General features: G+C 51.4%; 1 protein-coding gene across 1 annotated transcript in view; it reads left to right on the top strand.

Annotated features, from left to right (window-relative positions):
- The window catches only part of LOC120042593 (RNA-binding protein 26-like), a 21,188-nt gene extending 9,223 nt beyond the window's left edge, over nt 1–11,965 (top strand). The window contains exons 9-13 of the mRNA XM_038987416.1: nt 193–330; nt 4,907–5,018; nt 10,513–10,696; nt 11,390–11,704; nt 11,951–11,965. Coding sequence (XP_038843344.1) covers nt 193–330; nt 4,907–5,018; nt 10,513–10,696; nt 11,390–11,704; nt 11,951–11,965 — 764 coding nt within the window. The remainder of the gene's footprint in view (nt 1–192; nt 331–4,906; nt 5,019–10,512; nt 10,697–11,389; nt 11,705–11,950) is intronic.
- The last annotated feature ends 211 nt before the right edge of the window (nt 11,966–12,176 follow it).

Genomic DNA, 12,176 nt, shown 5'->3' with positions numbered 1-12,176 from the left:
TGTTCTTGGGCACCTCTGTGCACCTTTCATCCAAGCTACTCAATACTGCCCCTGCAGCCATAAGAAGTTAACTATAGGCCACATTGTACCGTTGTTATCTACCTCTCCAACCTCTGTATCCGTGTGTCTTTCAGAGGGGAAGGGGAAATGTTTTGTCTCTCTGTTAAGTCTGTGTTGTGGTCTCTCTCCCAGACCAGTATGACTCTGACATGTATAACCCTGAAGACCCCAGCCTCACCAACACATCCAGGCCTGTATATCGCCACAGAGTCAACGCCCAAAGACCCAACCTCATAGGACTGACGATGGGGGACGACCTGCCTCACAGAGGTACAACACCTAAACACAACCAGTCTGGATGTGGATTCAGAGGGAAGGTGGACTGCAATGTGTTGTTATATTAGAGAGGGAGGAGAGGGAGAAGAGAGATTGGCTCAAACGCATTAAGAAGGAAAGAAATTCCAGAAAGGCACAAATGTTAATTGAAATGCATTCCAGGTGACTACCTCATGAAGCTGGTTGAGAGAATGCCAAGTGTGCAAAGCTGTCAAGGCAAAGGGTGGCTACTTTGAAGAATCTCAAATATAAAATATAGGGAAGAGAGAATAGAGATGAGGTTCTCTAACTGACTGGTCAAAGTGTAAACTGTGGATGTTGTTATATTAGTACTTAGAGGAGAGAGAGAGGGGAGGGGAGGAGAGAGAGAGAGAGGGGAGGGGAGGAAGAGAGAGGGGAGGGGAGGAAGAGAGAGGGGAGGGGAGGAAGAGAGAGGGAGGGGAGGAAGAGAGAGGGGAGGGGAGGAAGGAGAGAGAGAGAGGGGAGGGGAGGAAGAGAGAGAGAGAGAGGGGAGGGGAGGAAGAGAGAGAGAGAGAGGGGAGGGAGGAAGAGAGAGAGAGAGAGGGGAGGGGAGGAAGAGAGAGAGAGAGAGGGGAGGGGAGGAGAAGAGAGAGAGGGGAGGGGAGGAAGAGAGAGGAGAGAGGGGAGGGGAGGAAGAGAGAGAGAGAGAGGGGAGGGGATGAGAGAGAGGATGAGAGAGGGGAGGGGAGGAGAGAGAGAGAGAGAGAGAGGGAGGGGAGAGGAAAGAGAGAGAGGGAAGAGAGAAGGGGAGGAAGAGAGAGAAGAGAGAGGGGGAGGAAGAGAGAGGGAAGAGAGAAGGGGAGGAAGAGAGAGAAGAGAGAGGGGGGGGAGGAAGGAGAGAGAGAGAGAGAGGGGAGGGAGGAAGAGAGAGAGAGAGAGAGGGGAGGGGAGGAAGAGAGAGGGGAGGGGAGGAAGGAGAGAGAGAGAGAGAGGGGAGGGGAAGAAGAGAGAGAGAGAGAGGGAGGAAGAGAGAGAGAGAGAGAGGGGAGGGGAGGAAGAGAGAGAGAGAGAGGGGAGGGGAGGAAGAGAGAGAGAGAGGGAGGGGAGGAAGAGGAGAGAGAGGGGAGGGGAGGAAGAGGGGGAGGGAGGGGGAGGGGGGGGAGGGAGGGGAGGAGGGGGAGAAGAGGGGAGGAGGGGGGAGGAGGGGAGGGAGGGGAGGAAGAGAGAGAGAGAGAGAGAGGGCGAGGGGAGGAAGAGAGAGAGAGAGAGGGGAGGGGGAGGAGAGAGAGAGAGAGAGGGAGGGGAGGAAGAGAGAGAGAGAGAGGGGAGGGGAGGAAGAGAGAGAGAGAGAGGGGAGGGGAGGAAGAGAGAGAGAGAGGGAGGGGAGGAAGAGAGAGAGAGAGGGAGGGGAGGAAGAGAGAGAGAGGGGAGGGGAGGAAGAGGGGGGGGGAGGGGGGAGGGGAGGAGGGAGGGGGAGGAAGGGGGGAGGAGGGGAGGAAGAGGAGGAGAGGGGAGGAAGAGAGAGGAGAGGGGGAGGAAGAGAGAGGGGAGGAAGAGAGAGGGAGGGGAGGAAGAGAGAGGGGAGGAAGAGGGGGAGGGAGGGGAGGAAGAGGGGGAGGGAGGGGAGGAAGAGGGGGAGGGAGGGGAGGAAGAGAAGAGGAGAGGGGAGGAAGAGAGGAGGAAGAGGGGAGGAAGAGAGAGGAGGGGGAGGAAGAGAGAGGGGAGGAAGAGAGAGGGGAGGAAGAGGGAGGAAGGGGAGGGAGGGAGGAAGGGGAGGGAGGAAGGGGAGGGAGGGAGGGAGGGGAGGAAGAGGGAGGGGAGGAAGAGGGAGAGAGAGGAGGAAGAGAGAGGAGAGGGGAGGGAGGGAGGGGACGAAGAGGGAGGGAGGGGAGGAAGAGAGAGAGGAGGAAGAGGGAGAGGGAGGGGAGGAAGAGGGAGGGAGGGAGGGGAGGAAGAGGAAGAGAGAGGGGAGGAAGAGAGAGGGGAGGAAGAGAGAGAGGAGGAAGAGGGGGAGGGAGGGGAGGAAGAGGGAGGGGAGGAAGAGAGAGAGGAGGAAGAGAGAGAGGAGAGAGAAGAGAGAGAGGAGGAAGAGAGAGAGGAGGAGGAGAGAGAGAGGAGAGGGAAGAGAGAGAGAGGAGAGGGAAGAGAGAGAGGGGAGGGGAGGAAGAGAGAGAGGGGAGGGGGAGAGAGAGGGGAGGAAGAGAGAGGGAGGGGAGGAAGAGAGAGAGGGGAGGGGAGGAAGAGAGAGAGGGGAGGGGAGGAAGAGAGAAGGGAGGGGAGGAGAGAGAGAAGAGAGAGGAGGGGAGGAAGAGGAGAGGGAGGGGAGGAAGAGAGAGAGGGGAGGGGAGGAAGAGAGAGAGGGGAGGGGGGAAGAGGGGAGGGAGGGAGGGGAGGAAGAGGGGGAGGAAGAGGGGGAGGGAGGGGAGGAAGAGAGAGAGGAGGAAGAGAGAGAGGAGGGGAGGAAGAGAGAGAGGGGAGGGGAGGAAGAGAGAGAGGGGAGGGGGAGGAAGAGGGAGGGGAGGAGAGAGGAGGGAGGGGGAGGAAGAGAGAGAGGGGAGGGGAGGAAGAGAGAGAGGGGAGGGGAGGAAGAGAGAGAGGGGAGGAAGAGAGAGAGGGGAGAAGAGAGAGGAGAGGGAGGAAGAGAGAGGAGAGGGGAGGAAGAGAGAGGGGAGGGGAGGAAGAGAGAGGGAGGGGAGGAAGAGAGAGGGGAGGGAGGAAAGAGGAGGGGAGGGGAGAGAGGAGAGAGAGGGGAGGGAGGGGAGGAGGAGCGAGAGAGGAGAGAGAAAGAGAGAGAGAGGGAGGAAGAGAGAGGGAGGAAAGAGAGAGAGGGGAGGAAGAGAGAGGGGAAGGAGAGAAGAGAGAGGGGGAGGAAGAGAGAGAGGAGGAAGAGAGAGGGGAGGAAGAGAGAGGGGGAGGAAGAGAGAGAGAGGAGGGGAGGAGAGAGAGAGGGGGGGAGGAAGAGAGAGAGGGGAGGGAGGAAGAGAGAGAGGGGAGGGGGAGGGGAGGAAGAGAGAGAGGGAGGGGAGGAGAGAGAGAGGGGAGGGGAGGAAGAGAGAGAGGGGAGGGGAGAAGAGAGAGAGAGAGGGAGGAAGAGAGAGGAGAGGGGAGAAGAGAGAGAGGGGAGGGGAGGAAGAGAGAGAGGGGAGGGAGGAGAGGAAGAGGGGGGGGGAGGGAGGGAGGGAGGGGAGGAAGAGAGAGGGGAGGGGAGGAGGAGAGAGGGGAGAAGAGAGAGGGGAGGGGAGGAGGAGAGAGAGAGAGAGGGGAGGGGAGGAAGAGAGAGAGAGAGGGGAGGAAGAGAGAGAGGGAGGAAGAGGAGAGGGAGGAAGAGAGAGGGGAGGAAGAGAGAGGGGAGGAAGAGAGAGGGGAGGAAGAGAGAGAGGAGGAAGAGAGAGGGAGGAAGAGAGAGAGAGGGGAGGAAGAGAGAGAGAGGAGGGGAGGAAGAGAGAGAGGGGAGGGGAGGAAGAGAGAGAGGGGAGGGGAGGAAGAGAGAGAGGGGAGGGAGGGGAGGAAGAGAGAGAGAGGGGAGGGGAGGAAGAGAGAGAGGGGAGGGGAGGAAGAGAGAGAGGGGAGGGGAGGAAGAAGAGAGGAGAGGGGAGGAAGAGAGAGGAGAGGGGAGGAAGAGAGAGAGGGGAGGGGAGGAAGAGAGAGAGGGGAGGGGAGGAGAGGAAGAGGGGGAGGGAGGGAGGGAGGGGAGGGAAGAGGGGGAGGAAGAGGGGGAGGGAGGGGAGGAAGAGAGAGGAGGGGAGAAGAGAGAGAGGAGGGGAGGAAGAGAGAGAGGGGAGGGGAGGAAGAGAGAGGGGAGGAAGAGAGAGGAGAGGGGAGGAAGAGAGAGGGGAGGGGAGGAAGAGAGAGAGGGGAGGGGAGGAAGAGAGAGAGGGGAGGGGAGGAGAGAGAGGAGGGAGGGAGGAAGGGAGAGAGCAGAGAGAGGAGGGAGAGAGGGGAGGGGAGGAAGAGAGAAGGGGAGGGGAGGAAGAGAGAGAGGAGGGGAGGAAGAGAGAGAGGAGAGGGAGGAGAGAGAGAGAGGAGGAAGAGAGAGGAGAGGGGAGAAGAGAGAGGGCAGGAGAAGAGGGAGGGAGGGGAGGAAGAGAGGGAGGGGAGGAAGAGAGGGAGGGGAGAAGAGAGAGAGGGAGGGGAGGAGAGAGAGAGGGGAGGGGGGAAGAGAGAGGGAGGGGAGGAAGAGCGAGAGGGAGAGAGGAAGAGAGAGCGAGAGGGAGGGGAGGAAGAGAGAGCGAGAGGGAGGGGAGGAAGAGAGAGCGAGAGGGAGGGGAGGAAGAGAGAGCGAGGGGAGGGGAGGAAGAGAGAGCGAGAGGGAGGGGAGAAGAGAGAGCGAGCGGGAGGGGGAGGGGAGGAAAGAGAGGGGGGGGAGGAAGAGAGAGGGAGGGGAGGAGAGAGAGGGAGGGGAGGAAGAGAGAGAGAGAGGGAGGGAGGAAGAGAGAGAGAGAGGGAGGGGGAGGAGAGAGAGAGAGAGGGAGGGGAGGGAGAGAGAGAGGGAGGGGAGGAAGAGAGAGAGAGGGGGGAGGGAGAAGAGGGAGAGGTTCTCTAACCTGACTGGTCAAGGCCTCGTCTGATCTAGCCAATCCCGTCACATCGTTGTTTAATGAATTCCCAGATCAGATGCCCAACAGCAACAGAATGAGGATCGTTCTGGACTCGGCCTCTAGGAAGAGATCTGATGTCTCACACCACGGAGCGATGCCCCTCAAGAAACCCTGGGCCGACAAGTAAGAACACACACACACACACACACACACACACACACCCTGATTCGTTATATACCTGGGGGTTCATACAGAACATTACACCATCATAGACCACAACAGGTAATATACCTGGGGGTTCATACAGAACATTACACCATCATAGACCACAACAGGTAATATACCTGGTGGTTCATACAGAGCATTACACCATCATAGACCACAACAGGTAATATACCTGGGGGTTCATACAGAGCATTACACCATCATAGACCACAACAGGTAATATACCTGGGGGTTCATACAGAGCATTACACCATCATAGACCACAACAGGTAATATACCTGGGGTGCATACAGACATTAACCATCATAGACCACAACAGGTAATATACCTGGGGGTCATACAGAGCATTACACCATCATAGACCACAACAGGTAATATACCTGGGGGTTCAACAGAGATTACCATCATAGACCACAACAGGTAATATACCTGGTGGTTCATACAGAACATTACACCATCATAGACCACAACAGGTAATATACCTGGGGGTTCATACAGAACATTACACCATCATAGACCACAACAGGTAATATACCTGGGGGTTCATACAGAACATTACACCATCATAGACCACAACAGGTAATATACCTGGGGGTTCATACAGAACATTACGCCATCATAGACCACAACAGGTAATATACTGGGGTTCTACAGAACATTACGCCATCATAGACCACAAAGGTATATACCGGGGGTTCATACAGACATTACACCATCATAGACCACAACAGTAATATACCTGGGGTTCATACAGGACATACACCATCATAGACCACAACAGGTAATTTACCTGGGGGTTCATACAGGAACATTACACCATCAAGACAACAACAGGTAATATACCTGGGGGTTCATACAGGACATTACACCATCATAGACCACAACAGGTAATATACTGGGGGTTATACAGGACATTACACCATCATAGACCACAACAGTAATATACCTGGGGGTTCATACAGGACATTACACACATCATAGACCAACAACAGGTAATATACCTGGGGGTTCATACAGGACATTACACCATCATAGACCACAACAGGTAATATACCTGGGGGTTCATACAGAACATTACACCATCATAGACCACAACAGGTAATATACCTGGGGGTTCATACAGAACATTACACCATCATAGACCACAACAGGTAATATACCTGGGGTTCATACAGAGCATTACACCATCATAGACCACAACAGGTAATATACCTGGGGGTTCATACAGAGCATTACACCATAGACACAACAGGTAATAACCTGGGGGTTCATACAGAACATTACACCATCATAGACCACAACAGGTAATATACCTGGGGGTTCATACAGAAACATTACACCATCATAGACCACAACAGGTAATATACCTGGGGGTTCATACAGAGCATTACACCATCATAGACCACAACAGGTAATATACCTGGGGGTTCATACAGGACATTACACCATCATAGACCACAACAGGTAATATACCTGGGGGTTCATACAGGACATTACACCATCATAGACCACAACAGGTAATATACCTGGGGGTTCATACAGAACATTACACCATCATAGACACAACAGGTAATATACCTGGGGGTTCATACAGAACATTACACCATCATAGACCACAACAGGTAATATACCTGGGGGTTCATACAGAACATTAAACCATCATAGACCACAACAGTAGAAGGACAACAGTTTTAAGTCCCATTTTCATTTTCAGTTCGTATACCATGTCAATAACCTTTTTACACAAAGAACCTTGTAAACAACAAGCAGTACAGGAGCTGTTCCTGTGTAAACAACAAGCAGTACAGGAGCTGTTCCTGTGTAAACAACAAGCAGTACAGGAGCTGTTTCTTGAAACAAAGCAGTACAGGAGTGTTACTGTGTAAACAACAAGCAGTAAGAGCTGTTCCTGTGTAAACAACAAGCAGTACAGGAGCTGTTCCTGTGTAACAACAAGCAGTACAGGAAGCTGTTCCTGTGTAAAAACAGCAGTACAGGAGCTGTTTCCTGTGTAAACAACAAGCAGTACAGGAGCTGTTTCCTGTGTAAACAACAAGCAGTACAGGAGCTGTTTCCTGTGTAAACAACAAGCAGTAAGGACTGTTTCCTGTGTAAACAACAAGCAGTACAGGAGCTGTTCCTGTGTAAACAACAACAGTACAGGAGCTGTTCCGTAAACAACAAGCATAAGGAGCTGTTCTGTGTAAACAACAAGCAGTACAGGAGCGTTTCCTGTGTAAACAACAAGCAGTACAGGAGCTGTTCCTGTGTTACAACAACATACAGAGAGTTTCCTTAGTAAAACAAAGTACAGGAGCTGTTTCCGTGTAACAACAAGCAGTACAGGAGCTGTTTCCTGTGTAAACAACAAGCAGTACAGGAGCTGTGTCCTGTGTAAACAACAAGCAGTACAGGAGCTGTTTCCTGTGTAAACAACAAGCAGTACAGGAGTGTCTGTGTAAACAACAAGCAGTACAGGAGCTGTTCCTGTGTAAACAACAAGCAGTACAGGAGCTGTTCCTGTGTAAACAACAAGCAGTACAGGAGCTGTTTCCTGTGTAAACAACAAGCAGTACAGGAGCTGTTCCTGTGTAAACAACAAGCAGTACAGGAGCTGTTCCTTTGTAAACAACAAGCAGTACAGGAGCTGTTCCTGTGTAAACAACAAGCAGTACAGGAGCTGTTCCTTTGTAAACAACAAGCAGTACAGGAGCTGTTTCCTGTGTAAAAACAAGCAGTACAGTAGCTGTTCCTGTGAAACAACAAGCAGTACAGGAGCTGTTCCTGTGTAAACAACAAGCAGTACAGGAGCTGTTCCTTTGTAAACAACAAGCAGTACAGGAGCTGTTTCCTGTTGTAAACAACAAGCAGTACAGGAGCTGTTTCCTGTGTAAACACACAAGCAGTACAGAGCTGTTCCTGTGTAAACAACAAGCAGTACAGGAGCTGTTCCTTTGTAAACAACAAGCAGTACAGGAGCTGTTCCTTTGTAAACAACAAGCAGTACAGTAGCTGTTTCCTGTGTAAACAACAAGCAGTACAGGAGCTGTTTCCTGTGTAAACAACAAGCAGTACAGGAGCTGTTCCTTTGTAAACAACAGCAGTACAGGAGCTGTTCTGTGTAAACAACAAGCAGTACAGGAGCTTTTCTGTGTAAAAACAAGCAGTACAGGAGACTGTTCCTGTGTAAACAACAAGCAGTACAGGAGCTGTTCCTGTGTAAACAACAAGCAGTACAGGAGCTGTTCCTGTGTAAACAACAAGCAGTACAGGAGCTGTTCCTTGTAAACAACAAGCAGTACAGGAGCTGTTCCTTGTAAACAACAAGCAGTACAGGAGCTGTTCCTTTGTAAACAACAAGCAGTACAGGAGCTGTTCCTTTGTAAACAACAAGCAGTACAAGAGCTGTTCCTGTGTAAACAACAAGCAGTACAGGAGCTGTTCCTGTGTAAACAACAAGCAGTACAGGAGCTGTTCCTGTGTAAACAACAAGCAGTACAGGAGCTTCCTGGTAACAACAAGCAGTACAGGAGCTGTTCCTGTGTAAACAACAAGCAGTACAGGAGCTGTTCCTTTGTAAACAACAAGCAGTACAGGAGCTGTTTCCTGTGTAAACAACAAGCAGTACAGTAGCTGTTTCCTGTGTAAACAACAAGCAGTACAGTAGCTGTTCCTTTGTAAACAACAAGCAGTACAGGAGCTGTTCCTGTGTAAACAACAAGCAGTACAGGAGCTGTTCCTTTGTAAACAACAAGCAGTACAGGAGCTGTTTCCTGTGTAAACAACAAGCAGTACAGGAGCTGTTTCCTGTGTAAACAACAAGCAGTACAGGAGCTGTTCCTGTGTAAACAACAAGCAGTACAGGAGCTGTTCCTTTGTAAACAACAAGCAGTACAGGAGCTGTTCCTTTGTAAACAACAAGCAGTACAGTAGCTGTTTCCTGTGTAAAACAACAAGCAGTACAGGAGCTGTTCCTTGTAAACAACAGCAGTACAGAGCTGTTCCTGTGTAAACAACAAGCAGTACAGGAGCTGTTCCTGTGTAAACAACAAGCAGTACAGGAGCTGTTCCTGTGTAAACAACAAGCAGTACAGGAGCTGTTCCTGTGTAAACAACAAGCAGTACAGGAGCTGTTCCTGTGTAAACAACAAGCAGTACAGGAGCTGTTCCTGTGTAAACAACAAAGCAGTACAGGAGCTGGTCCTGTGAAACAACAAGCAGTACAGGAGCTGTTCCTGTGTAAACAACAAGCAGTACAGGAGCTGTTCCTGTGTAAACAACAAGCAGTACAGGAGCTGTTCCTTGAAACAACAACAGTACGGAGCGTTCCTTCAAGCAGTACAAGAGCTGTTCCTTTGTAACAACAAGCAGTACAGGAGCTGTTCCTGTGTAAACAAACAAGCAGTACAGGAGCTGTTCCTTGTGTAAACAACAAGCAGTACAGGAGCTGTTCCTGTGTAAACAACAAGCAGTACAGGAGCTGTTCCTTTGTAAACAACAAGCAGTACAGGAGCTGTTCCTGTGTAAACAACAAGCAGTACAGGAGCTGTTTCCTGTGTAAACAACAAGCAGTACAGGAGCTGTTCCTGTGTAAACAACAAGCAGTACAGTAGCTGTTTCCTGTGTAAACAACAAGCAGTACAGTAGCTGTTTCCTGTGTAAACAACAAGCAGTACAGGAGCTGTTTCCTGTGTAAACAACAAGCAGTACAGGAGCTGTTTCCTGTGTAAACAACAAGCAGTACAGGAGCGTTTCTGTGTAAACAACAAGCAGTACAGGAGCTGTTTCCTGTGTAAAACAACAAGCAGTACAGGAGCTGTTTCCTGTGTAACAACAGCAGTACAGGAGCTTGTTTCCTGTGAAACAACAAGCAGTACAGTAGCTGTTTCCTGTGTAAACAACAAGCAGTGCAGTAGCTGTTTCCTGTGTAAACAACAAGCAGTACAGGAGCTGTTCCTGTGTAAACAACAAGCAGTACAGGAGCTGTTTCTGTGTAAACAACAAGCAGTACAGGAGCTGTTTCCTGTGTAAACAAACAAGCAGTACAGGAGCTGTTCCTTTGTAAAACAAACAAGCAGTACAGGATCTGTTCCTGTGTAAACAAAGCAGTACAGTAGCTGTTTCCTTGTAAACAACAAGCAGTACAGGAGCTGTTTCCTGTGTAAACAACAAGCAGTACGGAGCTGTTCCTGTTGTAAACAACAAGCAGTACAGGAGCTGTTTCCTGTGTAAACAACAAGCAGTACAGGAGCTGTTTCCTGTGTAAACAACAAGCAGTACAGGAGCTGTTTCCTGTGTAAACAACAAGCAGTACAGGAGCTGTTTCCTGTGTAAACAACAAGCAGTACAGGAGCTGTTTCCTGTGTAAACAACAAGCAGTACAGGAGCTGTTCCTGTGTAAACAACAAGCAGTACAGTAGCTGTTTCCTGTGTTCTCCATGTGTTCTGTCAGACCTAACTTCAACCAGCAGAACCTCCAGGGTGGGTTCCACAACAAGAACCCTCATCACCAGAACCAGAAGGCGTCGTTCGGGTCTAACACCAAGCTGGCGGTCCGTCAGATCCCTCAGGGTCTCAACAACATCTCCAAGCTCAACGAACACTTCAGCAAGTTCGGGACTATCGTCAACCTGCAGGTTAGACTGATTGGCTAACGATACCTTTCTGCTTTAAGCTGTCATGTTTTTTTGGGGCATTATTGGCACACTACTTCCTATTTAGTGCACTACTTCTTAGTGAGGTGAGGGTTAACATAACCCTATCTTCCGTGCTTCCTCTCTTGCTCCTTCCTTCCTCCCTCCCCCTGCTCACCCTCCTTCCTGTCTTCCTTCCTCTCCTCTCTCTCTCCTCTCTCTGTCTGTGTCTCTCCTCTCTTTCTCTCCTCACTCTCTCCTCTCTCTCTCTCCTTTCTCTGTCTGTGTCTCCCTCCTCTCTCTCTCTCCTCTCTCTCCTTTCTCTGTCTGTGTCTCTCCTCCTCGCTCTGTCTCCTCTCTCTCTCCTCTCTCGGTGTCTATCTCTCTCTCCTCTCTCTCCTCCTTGCTCTGTCTCCTCTCTCCTCTCTCTGTCTGTGTCTCTCTCTATCGCTCTCTCTCCTCTCTCCTGTCTCTGTCTCTCTCCTCTCTATCTCTCTCTCCTCTTTCTCTGTCTATCTCCCTCCTCTCTCTCTCTCCTCCTTACTCTGTCTCCTCTCTCTCTCCTCACTCTCTCCTCTCTCTCCTCTCTCTGTCTGTGTCTCTCTCTATCGCTCTCTCTCCTCTCTCCTGTCTCTGTCTCTGTCTCTCTCCTCTCTATCTCTCTCTCCTCTCTCTCTGTCTCTCTCCCCCCTCTAGGTAACCTATGGTAATGACCCGGAGGGGGCCCTGATCCAGTTTGACAGTCATGAGGAGGCTAAGCGTGCTCTGCAGAGTCCTGAGGCCGTTCTCAACAACCGTTTCATTAGAGTCCTCTGGCACTGTGAGGACGGGATGGGACCGCAGGGAATGGGACCGCAGGGAATGGGACCGCAGGGAATGGGACCGCAGGGAATGGGACCGCAGGGAATGGGACCGCAGGGAATGGGACCGCAGGGAATGGGACCGCAGGGAATGGGACCGCAGGGAATGGGACCGCAGGGACAGCAACACCATCAACCACAGTCACTCATGGTAAGTCTACATCCCAAATATGGCAGCCTATTCCCTTTAAAAGTGCACTACTTTTCTACCAGAGACCAATGGACCCCGGTCAAAAGTGGTGCACTTGGATTTAGGAAGCACCTTTCAGCCATTTTGTCCAATGGTCATTCATTTATTAGTGGCCTCAGATCCAGTGTTTTTGCTGCTGGTCGGGGCGTACTGCAACACAGTTGGTCTTCTGTTATGTCGTTGACCTAGCCTGTTGTCGTTGCCCAGGCCTGTTGTCGTTGACCTAGCCTGTTGTCGTTGACCTAGCCTGTTGTCGTTGACCTAGCCTGTTGTCGTTGACCTGGCCTGTTGTCGTTGACCTGGCCTGTTGTCGTTGACCTGGCCTGTTGTCGTTGACCTAGCCTGTTGTCGTTGACCTAGTCTGTTGTCGTTGACCTAGCCTGTTGTCGTTGACCTAGCCTGTTGTCGTTGACCTAGCCTGTTGTCGTTGACC

The sequence above is a fragment of the Salvelinus namaycush genome, unplaced genomic scaffold (assembly GCF_016432855.1).
Source record: "Salvelinus namaycush isolate Seneca unplaced genomic scaffold, SaNama_1.0 Scaffold725, whole genome shotgun sequence".
Classification (NCBI taxonomy): Eukaryota; Metazoa; Chordata; class Actinopteri; order Salmoniformes; family Salmonidae; genus Salvelinus; species Salvelinus namaycush.
Note: the sequence above shows the minus strand (reverse complement) of the source record. Positions and strands in the feature narration are given on the sequence as shown.